At 40.1% G+C, this 25793-nt stretch overlaps 1 protein-coding gene across 1 annotated transcript in view; it reads right to left on the bottom strand.

Moving 5' to 3' along the window:
* The window catches only part of RFC1 (replication factor C subunit 1), an 83937-nt gene that overhangs the window by 25421 nt on the left and 32723 nt on the right, over window positions 1-25793 (bottom strand). The window contains exon 5 of the mRNA XM_065404931.1: window positions 990-1222. Coding sequence (XP_065261003.1) covers window positions 990-1222 — 233 coding nt within the window. The remainder of the gene's footprint in view (window positions 1-989; window positions 1223-25793) is intronic.

Raw genomic sequence — 25793 nt, 5'->3', positions numbered from 1 at the left:
TGTTGCATTACTGCGCTCTGATCAGCCTCCGGAAACATCCCATAATCAAGTGGCCACTCTTGTCATTGTTTTGGAATCACTGCAGGCATGCCCTTTGAAAGCTCCATTTCTGACAGCCGGCATGCTTATCTGCTCCGAGACAAAGCAACCATTACTGTGGAATGCTGTGTGGGATGTGAGAGAGAGGGGCGGGGGGGGGGGGAGGGAAAATGGGGTCTGTTGCTGTCTGAATTTACAAGACCGCATGCGGACATGCTCTCAGCCCCCCCAAAACCCCTCTCCCCCCCCCATACACACAACACATTCCCTGTCACACTCGACCCCACCCCTCTCATTTGAAAAGCACGTTGCAGCCACTTGCATGCTGGGATAGCTACCACAATGCACTGCTCTCTGTGGCCGTTGCAAGAGCTACTAATGTGGCCACGCCAGTGCGCTGTCAGCTGTCAGGATGGACAGATTGCAGCGCTTTCCTTACTGCACTCTACAAAGGCTGGTTTAACTCAAAGCGCTCTACATCTGCAAGTGTAGCCATGCCCTTAGTATTCTAAAATTTGTTTCCTACAATACGATGGAACACTTCAGAAATTAACTTACGTTTTAATAATCACTAATTTAACAAAATGTTTGCTTATTACTTATGATTAATGAATTGATTTCACAAAAGTCTACAAATCAAAAAACCTTGCTAAACAAGTCTACTACATATGTTAGGGCACTATTGGGAAGAACAGTTAAAAAACAACTATTTTCATGTCTAATGATCTATTCAAAGAGAAAAATATAATTCAATAATCATGTTTTTTAGAATTTCTGATACATCTAGATGTGTTAGTCAAAATACTACTCACTACAGTGACTTTTAAAGCAAGACATGTCAAGAACAAATGGTTACGTGGCTGCTCTGCATCGCCATTAAGCAGTTCACTAAACCAGCCATTTTGATCTGCTATCATCAAGAAAAAACAAGAAATATGTTGAATACTCACTTCTTTTCTTTTGCTTGCTACCAATTTCTTGTCTGATCGCTGCACACTACTAGTTCCAAAGTAATCGAGTACAGAGGTTGGCGTCAATTTTATTGGCGATAAAGGTTTACTTTTAGCTTGTGGTTTTGCATCCTCCTTTCTTGCTCCTGCTGTTCCTAGACAGCTGCTTGCTGATGTTCCATTCTCCTTGGGTTTCTGGGAAGTCTTCTGATTAATGAAGTCACCTTCATCATCTTAACAGGGGGAAATATTTAATCACTCTGTTACCAATATCCTGAATAAGTTCTTATATAATGTAACTGATGAGAACTATTTGGGGCAAGTTTGTTAATTCTTCACCTTACATCTTTGCAAATGTTACAAAATGTCAAATGTTCATTTAAAAAAAGCTCAAAGCAACACTTCCATAATTAAATGTAGGGTATTTTTACGTACAGGTCTGTTGCATCTTAGGCACATTTAACATGCGCAATTTCAGCTTTACACGGTCGGCAAAAACAAAAAAGAGAGAAAAATAACCATTTTAAATACGGTTTCTGTGGTGCGGGCGATTCCGCCTGCCATTACACTCAATGTAATTTTGACTATACATGATTTTCACTTTAGGCGCTGACTGCAGAACGTAACCCCAGCGTAAGATGAGACAGACCTGTACAAATTATTTACTACTACTTTGTACTCACACAGACCCTGTCTCCAAAGAACTTTATAAAAGTTATGCATCCCCATTTTACAGATGGGAAACTGAAGCACAGAGACTTGGCAACAGAATCAAGGTCTCCTGACTCTCAGACCTCTTCCCTAGAAGAGCTACACCATACTTTTAAAACAGCATGATATTAAGATAAAGGTCTTTTGTAGCATAACTCTTTAGGTAAAATTACATATTTTTATACACACACACACACCCCCAAACCATAGCATTATATTGATCTACTTTCCATTTCAGTACTTAACATGGCCCTCAGCACTTGAGTACCCAAGGATCGCTTTCTACTGTCTACTTACTGCCCTTTCAAATTACCTGATATTATTTTAGGACTTTCAGAGGTTGGTACTACTGGCAAGGGAACAAGAGATGGATTGGGGTGTTTATTTCCTGGAAATCTGCAAGGCGTCTACTTGAATCATAAGATTTTTTTTTTGTATTTTTTGCGCCCATAACAGAGTAACTAGCAACTAGTTTCAGAGTAGCAGCCGTGTTAGTCTGTATCCGCAAAAAGAACAGGAGTACTTGTGGCACCTTAGAGACTAACAAATTTATTAGAGCATAAGCTTTCGTGGGCTACAACCCACTTCTTCGGATGCATAGCAACTAGTGCATGTGTTAGCAGCGGCGGCAGCATTCATTAACCCTTTTTATCAAAAGAGCCCTAAATGCTTTACAAACTATATTACTTCTCCCTCCGCTGCAAATGTAGCCATCTCTGACATAGAACAGCAGCCATTTAACAGTTCAGCCCACAAAGTAAACCCTTTTCAATTGAAATTGAGAGAAATTTGGCAAAAGTATGGAATAGCCCACAGACCACAAAAATGGAGAGAGGATTTGGTCTTCCCTTCCCTTTAAGGGCTCTTTTTATAAAAATGATGAAAACAGTTTTGTCCTTACAGTTCTGTTAAATCATTTTCAATATCAGTTCACAGGAAACCATTGCTACTAGCTGTTTTCATCAATAGATCAAAGTTTCCTAATAGGCAGCTATTCGAAGAATCCACACAGTGATTATTAGGATTCCTGAATCTGAGGCGGTCTGGGAACACAATTCATAGAAGAGATGTAAGAGACTTACTGCACTGAGTTACCCAACTCTCTTGTCAGTATAAGACCATCCTCACACTAGGTTTTCTATTGATGTGCTCATTCTGAGCCTGATCCAAAGCCCACTATGGTCAATGAAAAGACTCCCAAAGGACTTCAGTGGGTTTTTAAATAAAGAGGAGACACTGCCACAAGGGTTATACAACTAAAAGAAATCAAACAATACAGACATACTATGCCAAGTGTCCAGATGAAGATGCAAGTTCAAAAATGGTATGGTCTGATTTATTTGTTTTAACAAGATTTGTTTCTATGGTGAATTGTTGCTAGAAGACTTTCTAAATGGAGGGATTTGAATTAAAAGACAAAGTGAGTATTCGGTGCCAGAGGAAATGGCAGGGGGTATAAAGGACAGCATGCAAAGGCCAAAAAATAAGAGAAAGGAAGATATGACTGGAGCAGTTGAGCAGGAGGCTTGAGTAGAGTGAAGGAGTAAAAAGAAAAGTGAAAAGATCTGATAAAAGCAGAACTGTCCAGACTTGAAGTCTCCTTTGTGTACTTGAAGGCTGATTTTACATTTCTCAAGGATGATGTTTCTACCGCTTTCCTTGGGATACTGTACTACAAAAGGAAATTGTCCTAATATTCAGCTTAATACTCAGCCTTAGTTGTCCCTTCCTTAGTTTTATTTAGAGCTGAAACAATGAAAAAAATGTGTTCACAGAAATTTTAGCACAAAAATGTTTCTGTTTTCCAACCAGCTCTAATTGTATCTCCTTATTTCTAGTTATATACGTCTCTCATCTCTTTAGTAGCTTTCCTAAAGGTACACTATCCCACATAATTGTCAGTGGTAAGTGGATATGTGCTTGTTAGGTCTACATAGTTTTCTGTCCTCCTTATCACCTATGGGTTGATTTTCTGTATCCACATATTCTGTTTCTTTTTTCGGTTTAGAGTTTCTTCCTCTCCCCTCCTACCACCCAACAGAGGGTGATAGTAACATTCGTGACATTAGCTGGAAGGTTTCTGCTATTGAACATTGTTATTATGTGGTATACAAAAAACACCTCAAATGGGCAGGCTGATTATTATCCAGGGCTATATGCTATGCTTGTGAGGGAAGGAACTAGGTTATCACAGCTACATCAAAAAAAATCATTACAGAATGCCTGAAGACAAGATTTGTCCACCAGTCGAACAGTTCTAGATCTGATTTGGCCCACAGAGTAATTGATCAAAGAAAGAAATCAAACCTGGGTTTCTGACACAAAGGCACAGAGTACTGCCACTAGACCAAGAGGTTTACTTTTTTCAACACAACAATACATTTTCTTTAGGCAACAATACATCTCCTACAGCCATTAAGCTCAATTTAACGAAGTATAATATATCCGGGAGATTTGGCTACTGGATGCTTTAGGCTCCTAATTTGCCCTAGTTTAATATTTTAATAGTAGACTGCTTGTTCTACTAACTTAATTTCAGAATTATTTTCACTTCTTACAATTTTTCAATTGAACAAGAAAATGCATTTCCGAGGTAAAACGTGCATCTTACTAAAATTAACAGTTAATGGAGATATAACTACATTAATTTGTCTCTGGTAAAAAACACAGATCGCCTTCTACTTTTATTTTTCTTAACCCTAAAGCTGCCAGTATAATAGAACAGGGTCCTTACTCTTCTCTACTGATATCACAGTCTGCATACTAGTAAACAAGATGACTTCATTATTGCAACTTTTTTTTAAGACTGAAAATATAAACACAGGATATTGCTTTTTGTTGGGTAGAGCAATGTAAAAGGATAAATATGATGAAGTTTAATTAAAAAGGATGTTGATTTTTTGGAGTCATGTGAGCACTTTAAGTATAGGTGGTAATTAAAGCAAGGCACTAATTATGCCCTTGCTAGGAAAGGCAGTATTAGATTTACTAAGTGCAAACTGTGTACACTGAGAACAAACAGCAGATTTATAGGCTGCTGAGTGCTTATGACCTCAGAACATATTCATCTGAAAATGTAAATGCAGGGGAGCCTAGCAAAAACATGAAAGTAACTGTCCAGAGGCAAATAAATCACTATTTCTAATCCAGTTTGCTTCAAAAAGAATTTTCAGTGGCATGATGATTTATCAAAAACAGATTCAGAAATAGTAATTTACCTAATTTCTTTTCAAATAACGAAGCCCCAGTACTTTTGAACTTTGAGGATGTGCTGACCACTCCAGGGAAGGCTTGACATATCTTCCTCACAACTAACCTGCCTTAATTTCTTAACTGTTCTTCTGAAGATGCACAGAGGTTGTGCGTTTTTTTTTTATTAAATTGGGTTATGCCTTTTTATTTATATTTCTTTATGATGTGTAATGAGGACTTGATTTTTTTTTTTCCTGCTCGTTGTTTTACCTTAGAAATTTCAGGACTGCCCTATTTTATTGTAGAACTATTTAGAGACATCAGATATATAATGAAAGGTTTTGGGGGGGAGGGATAGCTCAGTGGTTTGAGCATTGGCCTACTAAACCCAGGGTTGTGAGTTCAATCCTTGAGGGGGCCACTTGGGGATCTGGGGCAAAAAATCCTGCTAGTGAAAGCAGGGGGCTGGACTCAATGACCTTTCAGGGTCCCTTCCAGTTCTAGGAGATACACTGGACTGGAAATTAACAGATACAGACTTATTATTAGTAATTATTGTTATTGTGGTAGTAACTACAAGCCACAGTCATGGCCAAGCGGACTCCATTGTGCTAGGCACTGTACAAACAAGATAAAAGCATCCCTGTCACACAGAGGTTACAATCGTAAGTAATTCAAATCTCGCACTCCCTTTCTAATTTTCCATTTAGAGTGTAAACTATTTGACGCAGGGACTTTATTATATATTTATACAGTATTTGGCTATGACCTCAGCTGGGGTCTCCATGTATTATCATAATGCAAATGTAAGTTTAATATGGTAGAATTACTTTAAAACAGACAGGCATACTGCAGCATGAAAAACTTTGAAACAGGTCAAAATTAACAGCAGCATAAATTCTTTTGTTATTAAGATATTATGTGTACATAATTATAGTGTGTTTTGGACAGATCTTATAAAGGCAAAGCTAAGTTTTAATACTGCCTCTTAGCGTTAATCACCACAAGATTATTTATTTCCAACAACAGCACTTAGAAGCTGTTATGCACCAGAGTCCTATTGTGCTAGGCATTGTACAAACACAAAAAGTCCCCGTTCCCAGTGAATTTACAATTTAGATGAGGTACTATGGTCCTCCATGTGGTTTATCCTTATGTCTTATTCTCCAGCCTGTGGGTATGTCTACACTACAAGATTAGGTCAATCTTATAGAAGTCGATTTTATACAGTCGATTGCGTATGTCCACACTAAGCACAATAAGTCAGCGGAGTGTGTCCTCACTACCATGGCTAGCATCGACTTACGGAGCAGTGCACTGTGGGTACCCTTGTTGCCAAGAAGGCAAACGGCATTTTGGGCTGTATAAGTAGGGGCATTGCCAGCAGATCGAGGGAAGTGATCATTCCCCTCTATTCGACATTGGTGAGGCCTCATCTGGAGTACTGTGTCCACTTTTGGGCCCCACACTACAAGGAGGATGTGGAAAAATTGGAAAGAGTCCAGCGGAGAGCAACAAAAATGATTAGGGGGCTGGAGCACATGACTTATGAGGAGAGGCTGAGGGAACTGGGATTGTTTAGTCTGCAGAAGAGAAGATTGAGGGGGGATTTGATAGCTGCTTTCAACTACCTGAAAGGGGGTTCCAAAGAGGATGGATCTAGACTGTTCTCAGTGGTACCAGATGAGAGAACAAGGAGTAATGGTCTCAAGTTGCAGTGGGGGAGGTTTAGGTTGGATATTAGGAAAAACTTTTTCACTAGGAGGGTGGGTTACCTAGGGACGTGGTGGAATCTCCTTCCTTAGAGGTTTTTAAGGTCAGGCTTGGCAAAGCCCTGGCTGGGATGATTTAGTTGGGAATTGGTCCTGCTTTGAGCAAGGGGTTGGACTAGATGACCTCCTGAGGTCCCTTCCAACCCTGATATTCTATATTCTGTGGTAGCTATCCCACAGTTCCCGTCGCCCATTGGAATTCTGGGTTAAGCTCCCAATGCCTGGTGGGGCAAAAACATTGTCACAGGTAGTTTTGGATACGTCATCAGTCGCCCCTCCCTCCGTGAAAGCAACGGCAGACAATCGTTGCTCGCCTTTTTTCCTGGGTTACCCGTGCAGACGCCATACCATGGCAAGCATGGAGCCCGCTCAGCTCACCGTCACTGCTGCTGTTGTGGGCAAATCTGCTGTGGGGGCTGAGTGATCCAAGTTGCCAATGCAATCATTGACGTTCTGTTATCAAAGGTAGTGACTCTGGGAAATGTGCGGGCCTTTTTAGATTTCACTGGTCTACAATTTTTGAGAAGTCGTCTGCTTCAGAGATAAAATGTGCTATTTATTATGTATCTTGATGTGTTGAATTCAAATATGACAATTAAAACAACTGATTGGCTACTGTTTCTAAGATATTTAAGTTTTTACATTTTATGTCTATGTATATTGTGTAGATAGAGTTTTAATCATAAATTGTAAACCTAGGTCTTTTCATGTGTTTATGGTTGCTTTACATGATAATATTTCACCTGTCCTGTTTATGTAACACTTTAAAAATCAGCAAAAGGGTTATATAAATAAAATATATTATGAAACAAAAGGCAAAAAACTATTCTGTACATAGTTTAGTCCTATTCAGTGTCTACTCGGCGCTTCTTGGCTTGTCTCTTGTATTCATTAAATGGAGCATCTCTTGTCACTGTCCAGCAATAGTCTGCAAGCATTGATGGGCTCCATTTGCCCTGATTGCAACAATGGAGAAACGCTATGTCCTGGTGAAATCGCTCACCGTGCTCGTCGCTCACTGCTCCGCAGTTCGGTGGAAAAAAATCTAGATGAGAGTGCAAAAAAATGTATCTTTAGTGACATGTTGCAACCAAGACTTTTGTATGCCTTGAGGAGGTTTTCCACCAACAACCTGTAGTTGTCTGCCTTGTTGTTTCCGAGAAAATTTATTGCCACTAACTGGAAGGCTTTCCATGCCGACTTTTCCTTGCCACGCAGTGCATGGTCAAATGCATCATCTCGAAGAAGTTCACGAATCTGAGGACCAACAAAGACACCTTCCTTTATCTTAGCTTCACTTAACCTTGGAAATTTTCCACGGAGGTACTTGAAAGCTGCTTGTGTTTTGTCAATGGCTTTGACAAAGTTCTTCATCAGACCCAGCTTGATGTGTAAGGGTGGTAACAAAATCTTCCTTGATTCAACAAGTGGTGGATGCTGAACACTTTTCCTCCCAGGCTCCAATGACTGTCGGAGTGGCCAATCTTTCTTGATGTAGTGGGAATCTCTTGCACGACTATCCCATTCGCAGAGAAAACAGCAGTACTTTGTGTATCCAGTCTGCAGACCAAGCAAGAGAGCAACAACCTTCAAATCGCCACAAAGCTGCCACTGATGTTGGTCATAGTTTATGCACCTCAAAAGTTGTTTCATGTTGTCATAGGTTTCCTTCATATGGACTGCATGACCAACTGGAATTGGTGGCAAAATATTGCCATTATGCAGTAAAACAGCTTTAAGACTCGTCTTCGATGAATCAATGAACAGTCTCCACTCATCTGGATCATGAACGATGTTGAGGGCTGCCATCACACCATCGATGTTGTTGCAGGCTACAAGATCACCTTCCACGAAGAAGAATGGGACAAGATCCTTTTGACGGTCACGGAACATTGAAACCCTAACATCACCTGCCAGGAGATTCCACTGCTGTAGTCTGGAGCCCAACAGCTCTGCCTTACTCTTGGGTAGTTCCAAATCCCTGACAAGGTCATTCAGTTCACCTTGTGTTATGAGGTGTGGTTCAGAGGAGGAGGATGGGAGAAAATGTGGTGTCCTGTGACATTGATGGTTCAGGACCAGAAGTTTCATCCTCTTCCTCTTCCTCGTCTGACTCAAGTGAGAATGATTCTGGTGCATCAGGAACCGACAGTTCTTCTCCGTGGGGTACTGGGCGTATAGCTGATGGAATGTTTGGATAATGCACAGTCCACTTTTTCTTCTTTGACACACCTTTCCCAACTGGAGGCACCATGCAGAAGTAACAATTGCTGGTATGATCTGTTGGCTCTCTCCAAATCATTGGCACTGCAAAAGGCATAGATTTCCTTTTCCTGTTCAACCACTGGTGAAGATTTGTTGCACAAGTGTTGCAGCATATGTGTGGGGCCCACCTCTTGTCCTGATCTCCAATTTTGCAGCCAAAATAAAGGTGATAGGCTTTCTTAACCATAGTGGTTATACTGCGCTTTTGTGATGCAAAAGTCACTTCACCACAAACATAGCAGAAGTTATCTGCACTGTTCACACAAGTACGAGGCATCTCTGCTCACTTTGGCTAAACAGAAATGTGTCCCTTTGCAAAATCAAACACTGACAAATAAGAGAGCAGGACACTGTATGATTTCTAGAGCTGATATAGGGCAATTTGTTCAGCAGAATGATGTAAGCTTCGTTATGATTGCATCATCCATGACTTCTAGGAATAACGTGATGCAATTCATATCATGTATGACGCAATACCAGCTTCAGATTGCATCATTCACTGTTTTGCCTAAAAAGCAAGTACTGTCCAAACCCAGTCATAGATTTATTCATAGATCCAGTCAAAGATGTATTTGAGTCATTTCTGATTTAAATTGAGATCCCTTCCCTTTATAACTCACTTATCCTCTGCCATTCCCAAGTCAAGGGTCGTATATACTGACCCAATAGCATATCTTGAAAACTAGAGCCAATCAACAATGTTAAGCATCATTTTCGTTCTCAGTGACCCAGAATTAGTAAAGTTTGACTACATTTATTTCAGAAGCATTTTGGCTGTAGAGCAGTGTTTTAGGTGCATCAAATTCCTGTCCTTTGTCGCTGGTGAAGAAGTCTTGCAGCCGTACATTCCAGTCCAGTCGGTGCTGTAACACCCCATAGCACTTCTGTGGTTGACACATGTAACAGCTCCAGGGCTCTTGCTCTTTTGCCTTGGCACCTTGCCCTACCCGGACCTCCAAGCATTCAAAACAGAAGCACCTGCAGCAGCTGGCATTGCTACACAGCAGCAGCTCCTTGCCTTCACAGCAGACGGTGCAGTAGGACTGCTAACCGTCATCATCCACTGCTTCTGCTCCAACTCTGCTCTCCTGCTCCCCAGCGATGAGCTCGGGGGATCCGTTCATGAAGCCTGGACAGTAGTAAGGAGCAGTTCAATTATAGCTGAGCAAGTGCAGAATGGTGGTAGAATGTGCCTTTGGATGTTTAAAAGCTCACTGGCGCGGTTGGTCAGACCTCAGCGCAACCAACATTCCCATTGTTATTGCTGCTTGCTGTGTCCTCCATAATATCTGAGAGAGTACCGGGGGGGGGGGGGGGGGGGGGGACACACACATTTATGGCGGGGTGGGAGGATGAGGCAAATTGCCTGGCGTCCGATTTTGAGCAGCCAGACACCAGGGCCATTAGAAGAGCACAGCAAGGCGCGCTGTGCATCAGAGAGGCTTTGAACACCAGTTTCATGACTCTGTGTGTGTGTGTGTGTGTGTGTGTGTGTGTGTGTGTGTGTGTGTGTGTGTGTGTCTCTCTCTCTCTCTCCTTGGTGCAAACCCGCCCCCTTTGTTGATTTTAATTCCCTGTAAGCCAACCATCCTCCCCCCTTCGAAATAAAGTAACTATTGTTTTGAAACCATGCATTCTTTATTTATTTATTAATTTAAAAAAAATAAGATAACAGACAAGGTAGCCCAGACAAGGACAGGGCTACATTGATTTTTAGTGTGGCTACAATAAGCAAACTGTTTGAATGACAGCCTTCTGTTGCTTGGGCCATCCTCTGGAGTGGAGTGGCTGGGTGCCCAGAGCCTCCTTCCCCCAGCCCTCCCGCATTCTTGGGCGTCTGGTTGAAGGGGCTATGGAACATGGGGAGGAGGGTAGGTGGTTATACAGTGGATGCAGCGGGGGTCTGTGCTCTTGCTGGCTTTCCTGCAGCTCCAACAGACACTTCATCATGTCCGTTTGCTCCTCCATTAGCCTCAGCATCGCGTCCTGCCTCCGCTCTTCGCGCTCAGGTTAATTCTTTCCTGGCCTCTGCCACTGAATGCCTCCATGCATTAAGCTCTGCCCTATCAGTGCGGGAGGACTGCATGAGCTTGGAAATCATGTCATCTTAAGTGAGTTTTTTTCGCCTTCTAATCTGTGATAACCCTCAGGGACGGAGATGATAGGGGGAGCATAGAAACATTCTATGCTCTACGATTCTGGGGGGAATGCATGGTCACCTGTGCTGCTGAAAGGAGCAACAGAGGGTCCTGTGGCACCTTTAAGACTAACAGAAGTATTGGGAGCATAAGCTTTCGTGGGTAAGAACCTCACGTCTTGCATCTGAAGAAGTGAGGTTCTTACCCACGAAAGCTTATGCTCCCAATACTTCTGTTAGTCTTAAAGGTGCCACAGGACCCTCTGTTGCTTTTTACAGATTCAGACTAACACGGCTACCCCTCTGATACTGTGCTGCTGAGTTCGCCACGCTGACCAAACAGGAAATGAAATTCAAAAGTTCCCGGGGCTTTTCCTGTGTACCTGGCTAGTGCATCGGAGTTCAAAGTGCTGTCCAGAGCTGTCACAATGGAGCACGCTGCAATAGCTCCCGGAGGCCAATACCGTTGATTTGCGTCTGCACTACCCCAAATTCAACCCAGCAAAGTCGATTTTAGCACTACTCCCCTCGCCGGGGAGGAGTACAAAAGTCGATTTTAAGAGCCCTTTAAGTCGACGGAACGGGGTTGGTTGTGTGGACGCATTCATTTTTAAATCGACCTAATGCGGCTAAATTCGACCTAACCCCGTAGTGTTGACCAGGCCTGCGTGTGGGTTGTTGGTTGGTTTGTATGGGGAGGAGTCATTTTATTTTGCTGCTTTGCCATAATTATTTTAGAATCAGATTGATCAGTAGTTGATACATCACTTAATAAGATAGGACTATATTTGTTAAATATTTTTGTAGATTTTCAGTGTTCTCCTTTTAAACAAAACTATAAGTAAAAGTTATATTCAAAACCATTGAGGTTTTAAACAGAATAAACTCCAGGCAAACGAACAAACCTTCAATAATTTTTGTATTTGCCTATTAAATTTAAAAACTGATTAACCTTAAAAAATATATTTAAAAAAAATAAAAAAATGTATTAAAACCAGGTGCCATATTTGACTAAGGAAATGTAATTTTTCCACTATTCACATCATTTAAAAAAAACCTGAAATGGTCCAACAGTAACTCTAGGCTTCAGAAACTGGCCTTTATAGTCCTATAGATTTGTTTTACATTCAGTTTCTCAACATACAATTTGATTCTAAATGCACTACAAACATGCACTTTAAACTAACACTATTAGAGCTTCTGCCAAAAGTGAAATGTCAAGGCAATGTGATAAAAATATAAAAGCTACCAACCCCCAAGCTATTCAAATTTCAATCCTATGTCACCGCTTTATTGGAGAAGTTAAACAGATGTGATCAAAGGCCACTCAATGAAGATTGTCTCTTTCTCTATCACATTCTTTCAGGGAGCTAGAAGGTTCGATCTCAGAACCCTTAAAAGTTCCAAAAGAGCCAAAGGGGATAATAACGTACAGACTACTTGTACGCTTTTCCAGGATCAGACCCAAAATCTGGAGCAACTACATATGACATTTATACATTTCAGAGGATTGGAACAAAACTGTATAGCCTTTAATACACTTTTTGTTCTCTTTAAACAAACAAATAGACCACCAAATATAATAGTTACTTTATAATTTCTCTTAAATTTTTGTTGAAAAAAAGTTTCAAAACCATCAATTCTTTTAAAGTATGCTTTATCTCCAGAAATGCCATACTTAATATAATTTTCTTCAAATTAGATATTCACACTATTGTACAAATGGAAACTTCTGAATTCATGTGTTAATATTATATATACTTTCAAAATCAGCAGTCCATTTACTCTCACAATTAAGAGATTATGATCAGCGACTCTTATTTTATTAACTTGTACCAGAGTCATTTTTAGCCTAAGATAAAATTCAAGGCTGCTACTTACTGTTTCACAGAATTGATTTGAATGTGAATCCTTCCCACACTGTCAGATGTCACAAAATGGATATTTTACAAAAATTAATATTGTGCTATTATATTAAATAGACCCCTATCAATGAGTAGAAAATAGCATCAAAATTTAAAATACTTGAAAAACAAACTGCAAATATATAAGTTTATCTATTTCAGATATTGCTAAGTCTTCACTGTATTAAAGCATAATAGGTAAGTATGCACATGTATATTACTTCGAGGTATCAAACTTAATAAAATGTATTTTTTCCTATTACACAAACTGTTCTATTCCTGTGATAATCAAACATGTCTAATCTCAAAGTACAAAGAAGGGCTGTAAATTATTAATTTAAGAGACAGAATTGTTTCTTTACTTTTACCGGCTGATCCAACACATTCTCATTTATATTTAAATAAAAACAGGATTCCTGGCAGCTGAAGCTTAATACTAGTTTCTTTACTTCTGTTCATAACACTTATATTTAATACAAAACAGGATCATAGAATCATATAATATCAGGGTCGGAAGGGACCTCAGGAGGTCATCTAGTCCAACCCCCTGCTCAAAGCAGGACCAACCCCCAACTAAATCATCCAATCATTAATGAGCTGGAGGATGACCTGGATTGCACACCCTCAGCAAGTTTGCAGATGACACTAAACTGGGAGGAGTGATAGATACGCTGGAGGGTAGGGATAGGATACAGAAGGACCTAGACAAATTAGAGGATTAGGCCAAAAAAATCTGATGAGGTTCAACAAGGCCAAGTGCAGAGTCCTGCACTTAGGACGGAAGAATCCCATGCACTGCTACAGACTACTCAATCCTGTTCTGATACCAGTTTTAGCCCAGAGCATATTTTACAACATTTAAGAACCACCGACTGCAATATGGGCTTTTAAGGAAAATTGTAACGTAACCTTAACCATAGCAGCAAACCACAACCTGATTATGCAGTGTTTTACAACTTTAATCACAAAATATGAAAAATGTGCTAAGTAGACAGCACTCAAATAGCTGGAATTAGACTTGCCACATGCCTTAGACACTTGGCTAATGGTGTCATTTCATATACATTTTTAACTGTTTTATGCAATTATGGGAGACTAATGAGAGATATCTTGTTAAATAGTATCAATATCAATAAATTTGGAGAAGTCTTGTAATCAATCATCGAAATAGTGAAGAAACTGAATTTTTAGTAAACTGAAATCTTCACTAGAAAACCCTTTCTTGAAAAAGGAAACTACACACCTAATAACTAAAATATTATTTTAATTAAAGTAAAAAAATTACTTTAAAGGAAACGTAGAGATTTATAAGATGTAAGAACATTAAAAGTGTTTACAACCTGCTTTAAGAATTAGAAGAATTTTTTTTTAAAGTTTAAATTAAAAACCCACAAGAAAAATATTTTAGAAATATTCTGTTTAAAATTACATTAATCAAGATGGAGACTTTTTAAAAACTATGACAATCAGCTTGCTTACTGTAAGTAGCACAAATTTCATTTTTAGTATGATAGTTCTTAGTGAAGTAGGCTCAGAATAGCCAACTTAAAAGTTTTTTGAAGACTTAAGTTTCAAAACACTTTTCCAGTGTTTTCATGATAAGAAGGGATTCTTTCCTGGAAAACGGTCAGATAGAATGAGCAAACTGCACATAGTGTTCTTTTAAAATTACGTTTTACCCACCTTCCTTAACCCAAGATGGATTGTATGTCAAGATGAGGTTACATTATGAGTATATCAGAATGCTAGCTCTGCTATAGGTAAGGTTAAGCAGAAGGGGTTTCTTAAAGGACAACTTTTAAAGAGATCTAAAATCTGCATGCATGTTTATTCACATGCCTTGAAATTTGGTGTTCGTAGGGTTAGTAATCCAAATTGGAGCAAGGGGTTCTCAAGATACAGAACCCCCCAAAAAAGCATTTTTTAAGATTGATCATTTCTAACTTTTGGGGGGGGGGCACCACACTTTGGAGTCAATCCATGGCTCTCACTGAGCCCCAAGTGTTCTCAATCATTCAACATCTACCCAGCTAGTGAATGGCTCAAGGGGACATGCTGTGACCATTAAACCAGGCACTATGTTTGAAACCCACCCTTGGCAGAAATCCAGAAGTGAAATGTAGGCATGTTGCTAAAAGCAGCTTCTGTCAAAGGGTAGTTTGGGGAGGGTGGGGGTAGGGACAGAATCTGAGTACAAAATTCAGACGGTGCTCGAAACTATTTTTGAAAATAAAAAAATGACACATGAAAATGCTTGCTGGGAGGGAAGGAGGAATTAGTGCTGCAGAGGAGTCGGGAGGAAACCAGGAGAGAATTTGGGGCTGCAACAAGTGGTAGGGTAATAGGGAGGAGGATAAACAAGGATGGCAGCTCAGGTCAGTCGGAGAGGTGGGGACTGGGGAGAATGCGGGGAAGGCAGAGGAAGCGCAGGATTGGGGGAGGGGAGGCCTGTCAGCCCCAAATTCTCCATTCTTATGTGCGCGCACACCAAGATCTGGGGATCCCTATCCCTCTGTGGGTGTTTAAGCCCCTCACCCTGCCTCCGAGGTGAACCAGGATGTGGGGGAGGGGTTCCTGAAAGTAACACAAATTTAAACCTTGAGAACCAGGAAATACAAAGTTAAGGTACATGCCACCCCCTGTGGAGTGGAGGGATTAGCTGGAGTGGGGCAGGATGGGGTGTGCCAGGGGCATGGCTGTGGAGGGCAGGCTGAAGAGGAGGAGTCCTGCTGGAGGGTGTTGTGGGAGTGTGGAGCCTGGCTCAGTGTTCAGCTGAGGCTACCTAACCAAAGAAGCGGACATCCCCTACAAGACTGCTGCCTGTGATAGGTTTACGTAGCAAGAAGCAACGTCTTACACGCTAGTTGCTTCTACAGTGCTAACTACTGGTGTAACAATGGTGCCTTTGGTGGGACACTTCTGAGAATACCAATTCAGGACAAATTGCTTACAGCAAGGCAATTACAGCCCAAGGCTGGGGTTCCTTTGCACATCAAGGCAAACCAAACCAGCCAAACAAAGACAACTTTGGTTTTACCCCACTGGCTAACCATAAGTCATACAAGCAATTTCCTTAGACACTCCAGTTTCCCGTATCATCACCAGTGCCACTCGTTATGGGGACGAATGGTTATGAAAACCAATACCCCAGTAAAAGAAAAAAGGTTCTCCCAATCCCAAAGGACCAAGCTCCAGACCCAGGTCAATACACAAATCAGATCTTACCCACAAATCACGTTGTTGCCAATCCTTTAGAATCTAAAATCTAAACGTTTCTTCACAAAAGGAAAAAGATATAGATGAGAGCTAGACTTGGTTAAATGGAATCAATTACATACAGTAATGGCAAAGTTCTTGGTTCAGGCTTGTAGCAGTGATGGAATAAACTGCAGGTTCAAATCAAGTCTCTGGAGTACATCCACAGCTGGGATGGGTCATTCAGTCCTTTCAGGGCTTCAGTTTTTAGCAAAGTCCCTCCAGAGGCAAGAAGCAGGATTGAAAACAAAGTGGAGATGAGGGAGCTGTCTTTTATAGTCTCTTCCGGGTGCAAGGGCACCTTTTTGTTCTTACTGTGGAAAAGTACAGCAGCAAGATGGAGCTTGGAGTAACATGGGCAAGTCACATGTCCATGCATGATTCAGTTTGCAGGCCGACACCACTGTTTACATGTTAGTTTGAACGTTCCCAGGAAAGCTCAGATGTGGATTGGTGTCTCCTCCCAAAGTCCATTGTCAGTTACGTGTTTCTTGATTGGGCACTTACTGAGAATAGTCCCTTCTCAAGAAGCTAACCAAATGCTTCACTGAGGCTACTTAGAATCAAAACACATTGATATACAAGTACATAGCCAATATTCATAATTTCAACTACAAAAATGATACACCCATACAGATAGCAATCATAATCAGAAAACCATAACCTTTTTATAGACACCCCACATGACAACCTTTGTATAATATTTGCTGCAAATATATAACAGTGGTTGCAGTTTATGTCAATAACGTCACAACTGGTTTAATGGAATGGGAAGATGAGCTGCAAATGTTGGTGGGAGACAAAATGTTGCAGAACTGGTGGGGATGGAAAAGAGAGACATCAGTCTTGTCTCATCTGCTTGAAGTTACTGTAGCCCCCATATAATACAACTGTCAAGATTTTAGGACCTAGACCATGCCTGTGATTTCTCTCATTGGTCCTCTCAGCAATTACATGTTGCAAACATTCCAAAGCATGTCCATTATCCCCCTTCCAGTGTAACAGGAGGGAAGAGCAGCTCTTAGAAACCATGTGTCCTAGTGGAGAGACAAGTGGACTAAGCTATCCCTGACTCTGCCACTGGCCTGTCGGGGGACGTTGGTCAAGTCATTTCACCTCCCTGTGTTTCAGTTTCCCAATCTGTAAAATGGGGGCAGAGATGTAAAGGGCTTTGTGATCTACTGATGAAAAGCGCTATATAAGAGCTAAGTATTATTACTGAGTTACAGCAGCATATCAACTGCAAACTACAACTGCCTAAATGCCTACTAACTACTACTAATATTTCTCTATTAAAAACAAAAAGACAAAAAACACACTAAGAAATTCACTGAAACATCATTAACACAGAGTTAAGGTTGTCTGTGGTGTCTTGTGCCCTTCCAGAACATGGACTTCAATGACACAAACCTCAGAAAACCAGAAAATGAAGAGTTAAGGTATTTCAAACTTCAACTTCTGAAAACCAGGAAACACAGAGTAAAGCCAACACAATCATAACTCTGCCCTCTTAGAGCAATGAACCAATAAAAGCCATACTTGCACTCTGCCTTTGTAGATAGGTCACAACATTCAGAGAATAGGGTACACGACAACTACATCACAGAATCTAACGTCCACACTTTGCTAAGGCAAAACCTGTGTTTAGGTGAGCTGTAATAAACAGGAGTTACCTGCACATGTTCTATACTCATACACTGAGCCTCATTCCCCAAAACAACCCCATACTTGCTAAATCTGACAACTTCAACTTCCCCCCCTCCCCCAACCCATTCATTCTCACTGCAGGATTCCATCTAATACTATAGTTTCATTTACTGCTGGTATACCACCTCACTACTGACAATCCCAGTGCTAAAATGACTCCTGTGCACTGCTGCTACTCAACTTACAGAATTTAGCACTGAAATGAAACATACTGAATCCCTCAAACTACATGTGCACTTTTTCCTTTGATCACACACATGGGGGGCTAAGACCCTCACAGAGGGCCAGTCTCCTCCCAGATCTCCTCTTATCACAATCACAGATCTGCCAAGGTGCTCCAACTAATCACTCCACCATTCAATATAGCTACACCTAGCATAGTGAACTCATCTGGATCGGCTATTACCAGCTCCAGGGTGGCACAGTGAAGGTTGTGTTAGCGTGTACCTTAACTCTATTTCCTGATTTTCAGAAGCTGATATTTGAAATACCTTTACTCTTTGTTTCTTTCCTGGTTTTCAGAAGTCTGAGTGTCACTGTACTCGATGTTCTGGAAAGGAAAGAGACACCATAGGGCAACCTTACCTTTGCATTAAAGATGTTTGTCAGTGAATTTAGTCAAAGTAGCAGCATTTTTCTGCATTCCAATATTATATTTTTGAGAACACAATATTAAAAAAAAAAAACCTTATGCTACTAAAAGTCTATTATATCCTGACCTCTCAAGGAAGTATTCTAGAAACCTGTGTAAGTGTTCAAAAAAATATATAAAGTTACCACAGCAAAGTCAGTGAAAAGAATGGAAAATATATATATATATATGGGTTTAAAAAGTTCAATATATTCAAAGTATCAAACCAAATTACCAAAGCACAAGGTCCAACGCACTCTATATTATCAACTAGCATGTGCCATTTCTACCCTCCCCCATCAACTAGGTTAAGAATTACTAACAGCTGTACAAAATTTATAGGGGAAGTGTTTGCTAATGAACCCTCATCTCCCTAATGATGACATCAAAGTACATCAAAGAGATAAGAACCATAAACCTCATTTAACAATTCAAAGATCATCCATGTAAGTACTTGAAAAAATATAATTTAGTCTCAACACTTCCCAAACAAGGGAGAGAGAGCATAGTAACCAGAAATAATAGATCACAAAAATTCTTTAAAATCCTACATTTCCCCCTTTTGGGGGGGGGGGGGGGGGGGAGTTATACAAAGATGAATTAAGTTAAGAGTCTTGTTTCACAAGCTTAGAAATGAAATGAAAAACCATAAGATGCATATTAGAAGATATGGGAGAATATTCTTTAAAACTCTTATAAACTAAGAATGATATCACATGTGGCCCATAATGTTATGGCTTAATAACTAAAGTTGCATCGGTAAGGAAGAGAGAAATTAACTCAGCTTTGTACATCAACCAAAGAGAATTTAAAAAATTAACAAATAAGTCACTTGGACATAAAGTAACTGTAGCATCCTTTAAAAACTGATTTTGTGGTTGCTATGTGAATAAGTGACAAAGCAGGAAGAAACCTATTACGGCATAAGTCTACACTACAAAGCTTTGCTGACATGGCTATTTCAGCTAGGAATTTGAAACAAAAAACAAAACAAAAAAAGCCTACGAGCAGACATAGGGCAATGCTAACTCCTTCATTTGCACCTGAAAACAAAGTAGGAGCTATTCCAGATCACAAAGCACAGTTTAATAAATAGGCCACCATATTCTGCACCTCTTGAAAGATGAGTGGTTTTAAGAAGTAGCCCTTCCAAGCTGGTATGGGCAGCAGTCCAGATAAATAAATTTCTCCTAAATCACAGGAGCACAATCCCAGGGATTAACTCCCTATTCTTAGTTTGGTCTAACCTGTTTGATTCAGTCTGTTGGTTGCTTTAATTTTGCTTCCTTTGATTTTCCTTCCCTAGCATCCTTCTCGGTCACCGAGAGACACAAAAGCCATGGTTGACAAGCAAAAGCAGGTGGCATTTTTCCATGGGAACAGACAGCACTTTTCCATTCTTATCATTATAACTAATCTCTTGTTGATTTACACAACTCTGAACAAAAAACCTAAAAGCTATCATTTTTCTGCTGTTCCGATTTTCCTACAGAAAGACATGAGGCTCAATCAGCAAAGCAATAACTAATCTGCAAATGTTCATGTTTTCACATACTAGCTAAATGACAATTTAAAAATCCACACTGGGTCTCCATCACATTAGTGCAGATTGTGAACTCTATGGGACAGGAACTGTCTTTCAGCTAGATTGGAGTAACTCGAGTGTGAGTGACCACACTTGCGAAACACAGGAGCTATGCTGTGTATATAACATATCTGCTATTTGCAGTGCACTGGGGTTAGCTAACCTACGTTGGGTAACGCAGGTTAAAACAGCAGCGAAGACACAGAAATTCGAGTTGAGCACACTTTTGGGGGGCGGGACGGACAATATAGACATACCTACTATTAGCCAATATCATGCACTCCCAGAATGCCTTGTATTCCTATTAAGCTTTACAGTGGGTAAACTTTGTATAACCTCTATTAGGGCTGTCAAGCGATTAAAAAAATTAATTGCAATTAATCGCGCTGTTAAACAAAAATAGAATACCATTTATTTTAAATATTCTTTTGGATGTTTACTACATTTTCAAATATATTAATTTCAATTACAACACAATACAAAGTATACTGTGCTCACTATTTATTTTTGGTTACAAATATTTGCACTGTATAAAACAAAAAAAAAATTCAATTCACTTCATACAAGTACTTTAGTGCAATCTCTTTATCATGAAAGTTGAACTTATAAATGTAGAATTATGTACCAAAAAAAGGCATTCAAAAATAAAACTATGTAAAATTTTAGAGCCTACAAGTCCACTCAGTCCTATTTCTTGGTCAGCCAATCACTAAGACAAACAAGGTTGGTTACAATTTGCAGAAGATACTGCTGCCTGCTTCTTGTTTGCAATATCACCTGAAAGCGAGAATAGGTGTTCTCATGGCACTTTGTAGCTGGCGCTGCAAGATATTTACGTGCCAGATGCGCTAAAGATTCATATGTCCCTTCATGCTTCAACCACCATTCCAAAGGACATGCTTCCATGCGGATAATGGGTTCTGCTTGATAACGATCCAAAGCAGTGCGGACTGATGCATGTTCATTTTCATCATCTGAGTCAGATGCCCCCATCAGAAGGTTCATTTTCTTTTTTGGTGGTTTGGGTTCTGTAGTTTCCATATCAGAGTGTTGCTCTTTTAGGACTTCTAAAATCATGCTCCACACCTTGTCCCTCTCAGATTTTGGACAGCACTTCAGATTCTTAAACGTTGGGTCGAGTGCTGTAGCTATTTTTAGAAATCTCACATCGGTATCTTCTTTGAATTTTGTTAAATCTGCTGTGAAAGTGTTCTTAAAACAAACATGTGCTGGGTCATCATCCAAGACTGCTATAAACATGAAATATATGCAGAATGCAGGTAAAACAGAGCAGGAGACATACAATTCTCCAACGAGTTCAGTCACAAATTTAATTAACACATTTTTTTAATGAACATCATCAGCATGGAAGCACGTCCTCTGGAATGGTGGTCGAAACATGGAAGGGGCATACGAATGTTTAGCATATATGGCATGTAAATACCTTGCAATGCCAACTACAAAAGTGCCATGCGAACGCCTGTTCTCGCTTTCAGGTGACATTGTCAATAAGAAGCAAGCAGCAGTATCTCCTGTCAATGTAAACAAAGTTGTTTGTCTTAGCGACTGGCAGAATAAGACATAGGACTGAGCACTTGTAGGCTCTAAAGTTTTACACAGTTTTGTTTTTGAGTGCAGTTATGTAACCAAAAAGAAAAATCTGCATTTGTAAGTTACATTTTCACAATAAAGAGATTGCACTTCAGTACTTGTATGAGGTGAATTGAAAAATACTATCTTTTGTTTATCATTTTTACAGTGCAAATGTTTGTAATAAAAATAATATAAAGTGAGCACTGTGTACTTTGTATTCTGTGTTGTAATAGAAATGAATATTGAAAATGTAGCAAAACATCCACAATATTTAATAAATTTCAATTCGTATTCTATTGTTATAAGTGCAATTAATTGCTATTAATTTAATTGCGATTAATTTTTTTTAGTTAATCGCGTGAGTTAACTGCGATTGATAGCCCTAACCTCTATCTTTTGTATCTGTAGAGTATGTCAGAAACAAGATATATGTTCTACTGAGACTTGCCAAATATGAACAGTGTGCTAGGTATGGCTAATACAATGTGCTTGGGATACCTGGTTGTCTTTGTACCATGAAAAACAGGTATGAAACTAGATAAGAAAACGGGAGTGAGGTCTGTAATAATACAGTGGAATTTTCTATCTATTGTAAACAAAATGAATATAAATATGAGCAGAATTTAGTTCATTCTTTGGAACAGATTGAAACTCCAGATGAGTAATATATGAACCAATCTCTTTTTGCTGATTTATCTGTATTTAATAAACTGAGCAATCTGACATCTCTTTAATGGATAACTTAAACCAAATCACTAATACTAGTGAGTGAACTGATTAGTTGCACAGAGTGATTGGATTAGCAGCTGTTGAGCAGTGCTAACTCAAGAGGTAGCCTGTAGCTACATCCCTATTGCATCATTAGCGTCACCCACACTCAAACTATCTGGCTTGAGTTTAAACCACCATTTAGCTCAAGCTAGGGATTGTGTGTGGACAGGAGTCATGTGATGGACAACACTAAGTGATACCTCAAGCCAACACAGCAGTGAACACAAGCCTAGCTCTATAGTGCCCTGATACAGTAGCACCTAATCCAAGTTAAGTAATACAAATAATAATAGATTCTACTGTAATTACTGCAAACAATAGTACAGATGCAAAAATGGTGTCCTTGAAATTTGAAGTTTTGCTTTTCCCAACAGAGATGGGAAAGATAAATACTTTTAGAATAGCAAGAGGAAGGAAAATAGTATGTTCTGTCTTCACGTATATACTGTTTACAAGCAGGAAAAAAAAGAAAGGTTAAAAAAGCAGGGAAGAAAGAACTAGGCACTGAATAATACTGAATAGCACATTTCTATGTACAGCAGCCAAATAATTATTTTGGATCCGTGAATTAAAATACTAGTTTTTTCAATTGTCAATTGTGTGTATGTGAGAGAGAAAAGATGGGTTACGTAAAGTTAGTCCTTAGCAAGTAAATTCAGCTTGCAAGGCTGACCTAGCAACCTACAAATTAAAGTATGAACTAGCTAGAAGTCAAAAGCAGAGAGACCGAACAAAAGTAGCATTGCCTTTGGGGGGAGACTTGACCTCATTCCTCAATTAAACTAACTTTGTTCTTGCCGTATGGAGAGCCAATGGCAAAATTTGTTCTCTTCTCTCTAGAAAACTCGTAATACAGCACTATCAGGAAACAAAATGTTGTCATACCAAAAGCGAGTAAAAAGACAAACAGATATTATCCATCAAAGAGCAGAGGAATTACCTTAGACAAGTCCCAGTCTGTATTACAAACATTCATTTATATAGCAGGATACAAAAAAATAACAGTCAAAGAAAATATTTTTCAAGGTCCTGATAAAAATGTATTTACACAAGTTAAAAAGGGAAAATTATTCTGAAACTTTAAAAAGAGCAAGGACAAGTTATAACTCCACGTGTTACTGATAAGAGAGTATCCCAGGGCTTCAACAATTACTCTTATTTCTGACATTACCTTTCAGACTACAATTTAAACAGCAAAAAAAAAAAAACCTCTCTGCCAGGCAAATGACTAACACTTCAGAACTGTGATAATAATCCAATAGCCAACACAATAGATAGGATTGAGAAACTTTTGCTGTTATAACTCCTCATTTTCAAACACAAAGGTAAGTTTTTCAGAAGCTTTTCATGACTGTTCTGTGTAGAAAAAGCAGTGTGTGTGTGTGTGTGTGTGTGTGTGTGTGCACGCGCATGTAAGCTCACAATTCCTTCAGCCATTTTTGAGTAGACCAAGGCTAAAAAAATCCACTTTACTTGTGTTAAAAAAAAAAAAATCTAACCAAAAGATCCGAAGTTTGAAAGCTAAAACCAGTCATTAAAATAGTTTTAAATATGAGCAGTCTTTGCTTGGTTTGGGAAGAAAAAAAAAAATAAAAAAAAAAAATCTGTCAAACTGTAGCTTTGTTAAATCAAAAACATCTTCCCATCAAGCAAATTTATATCTACAAGGATGAAAATTTTACAGTGATGAGCATCCTAGAAATAAAACAGATTGGACAGAGAGGCACATTTTAGATAGACACACTGTGGCTGCATGTGCTTCTCTAGACGTGCAGTTTTTAAACACTGTAAAGCTCAGTGTTTTCATCTTCAACAAAGCTTTTGCCATTTAATCCAGACCAACACAATCTCCCCTAAAATTGTATATTTCAATTATGTGATCATTAGGATCAAACATTACATTCACATTTCCGGACCTCAGTCCTTGTGCCACTGAATGCTACTGGATTCTGCCACCAGAGCCAAGGAAATCTGAACTCAGACGGTGCACCCAATCTACTTCTAGTATACTCGTCTGCTAATTTCATAGAGGCATCAGTTCCTTTTAACACAGGGGTGGGCAAACTTTTTGGCCCGAGGGCCACATCTGGGTGGGGAAATTGCATGCAGGGCCATGAATGTAGGGCTGGGGCAGGAGGTTGGGGTGCGGGAGGGAGTGCTGGGTGTGGGAGGGGGTGCAGTGTGCAGGAAGGGGCTCAGGGCAAGGGGTTGGGGTGCAGGCACGGAGCGGCAAGGGGCTCAGGGCAGGGAGTTGGGGTATGGGGTACAGGAGGAGTTCGGGGTGCGGGCACCGGCCCGGTGCAGCTTACCTGGAGCAGCTCCGGGGTGGCAGCAGCGCGCACCGGGGCCAGGGCAGGCTCCCTGCCTGCCTGCCCTGGCCCCGCGCCGCTCCTGGAAGCAGCCGGCACCACGTCCCTTTGGCCCCTGGGGGGTGGGGAGGGCTGGGGGGGGTGGGGAGGGCTCCGCACGCTGCCCTTGCCTGTGGGTACCTCCCCCAAAACTCCCATTGGCCGCAGTTCCCCGTTTCCAGCCAATGGGAACGGGGAATCCTGGCAATCCCGCGGGCCAGATGCAAAGTCCTGACAGGCCGGATCCGGCCCGCGGGCCATAGTTTGCCCACCCCGGTTTTAGCACCATGGAAATACCTTTATTAGATGGGCATTTTAAATGCACATTAATTAATTATTAGTTAAGAGAGCACATTTCACTGGCACGCTTCTTGTGGGGACAGGTAAGTATCCTGTGAGTAGTGTGCACTCATGCTCTCTATTTTGTCTTTAAAATGTGCACAGGAAATTGACTTTTAACAACACAGTTTTTGCAAGAGTAAACTGGCAGTTAAAATTTTGGAAAAAGATTCTTATGGCAAGATTAACTGTGCCACACTGTACACATGTAAAATTTTCTATTCCTGCATTTCTTGTTATGTTTATCTCTCAATACATCATTGGTTATGCTTTTACAAGCATCGCAGAATAAACATGTGCAACATGGAGCCAGATTACCTAATATAAGAAACTTACATTTTCTGTGATTTTAACTGTACAACCTTAATTTGTTTTTAGCATTTAATTATAAAAATAAATAGTTTTAAATAACTCAAGGTTTCAAGCGTCTATACACAAGGTTTCGGATCAGGCCTATGCAGCTACTCCAAATGGTCAATTTTTGAGACCCTGGTCCTTCAGCCATTTCACTTGCAAACTGAACTTCTCATGTTGCTTTCTCCAATTATGATGCTTTGATTAGCTTCATGTGCCATCACTGAGGTGAAAATATGG

This window comes from Emys orbicularis, chromosome 5, assembly GCF_028017835.1.
Source record: "Emys orbicularis isolate rEmyOrb1 chromosome 5, rEmyOrb1.hap1, whole genome shotgun sequence".
In the NCBI taxonomy this organism is placed as follows: Eukaryota; Metazoa; Chordata; order Testudines; family Emydidae; genus Emys; species Emys orbicularis.
The sequence above is the reverse complement of the archived record's forward strand: the minus strand, read 5'-3'. Positions and strand labels throughout refer to the sequence as shown.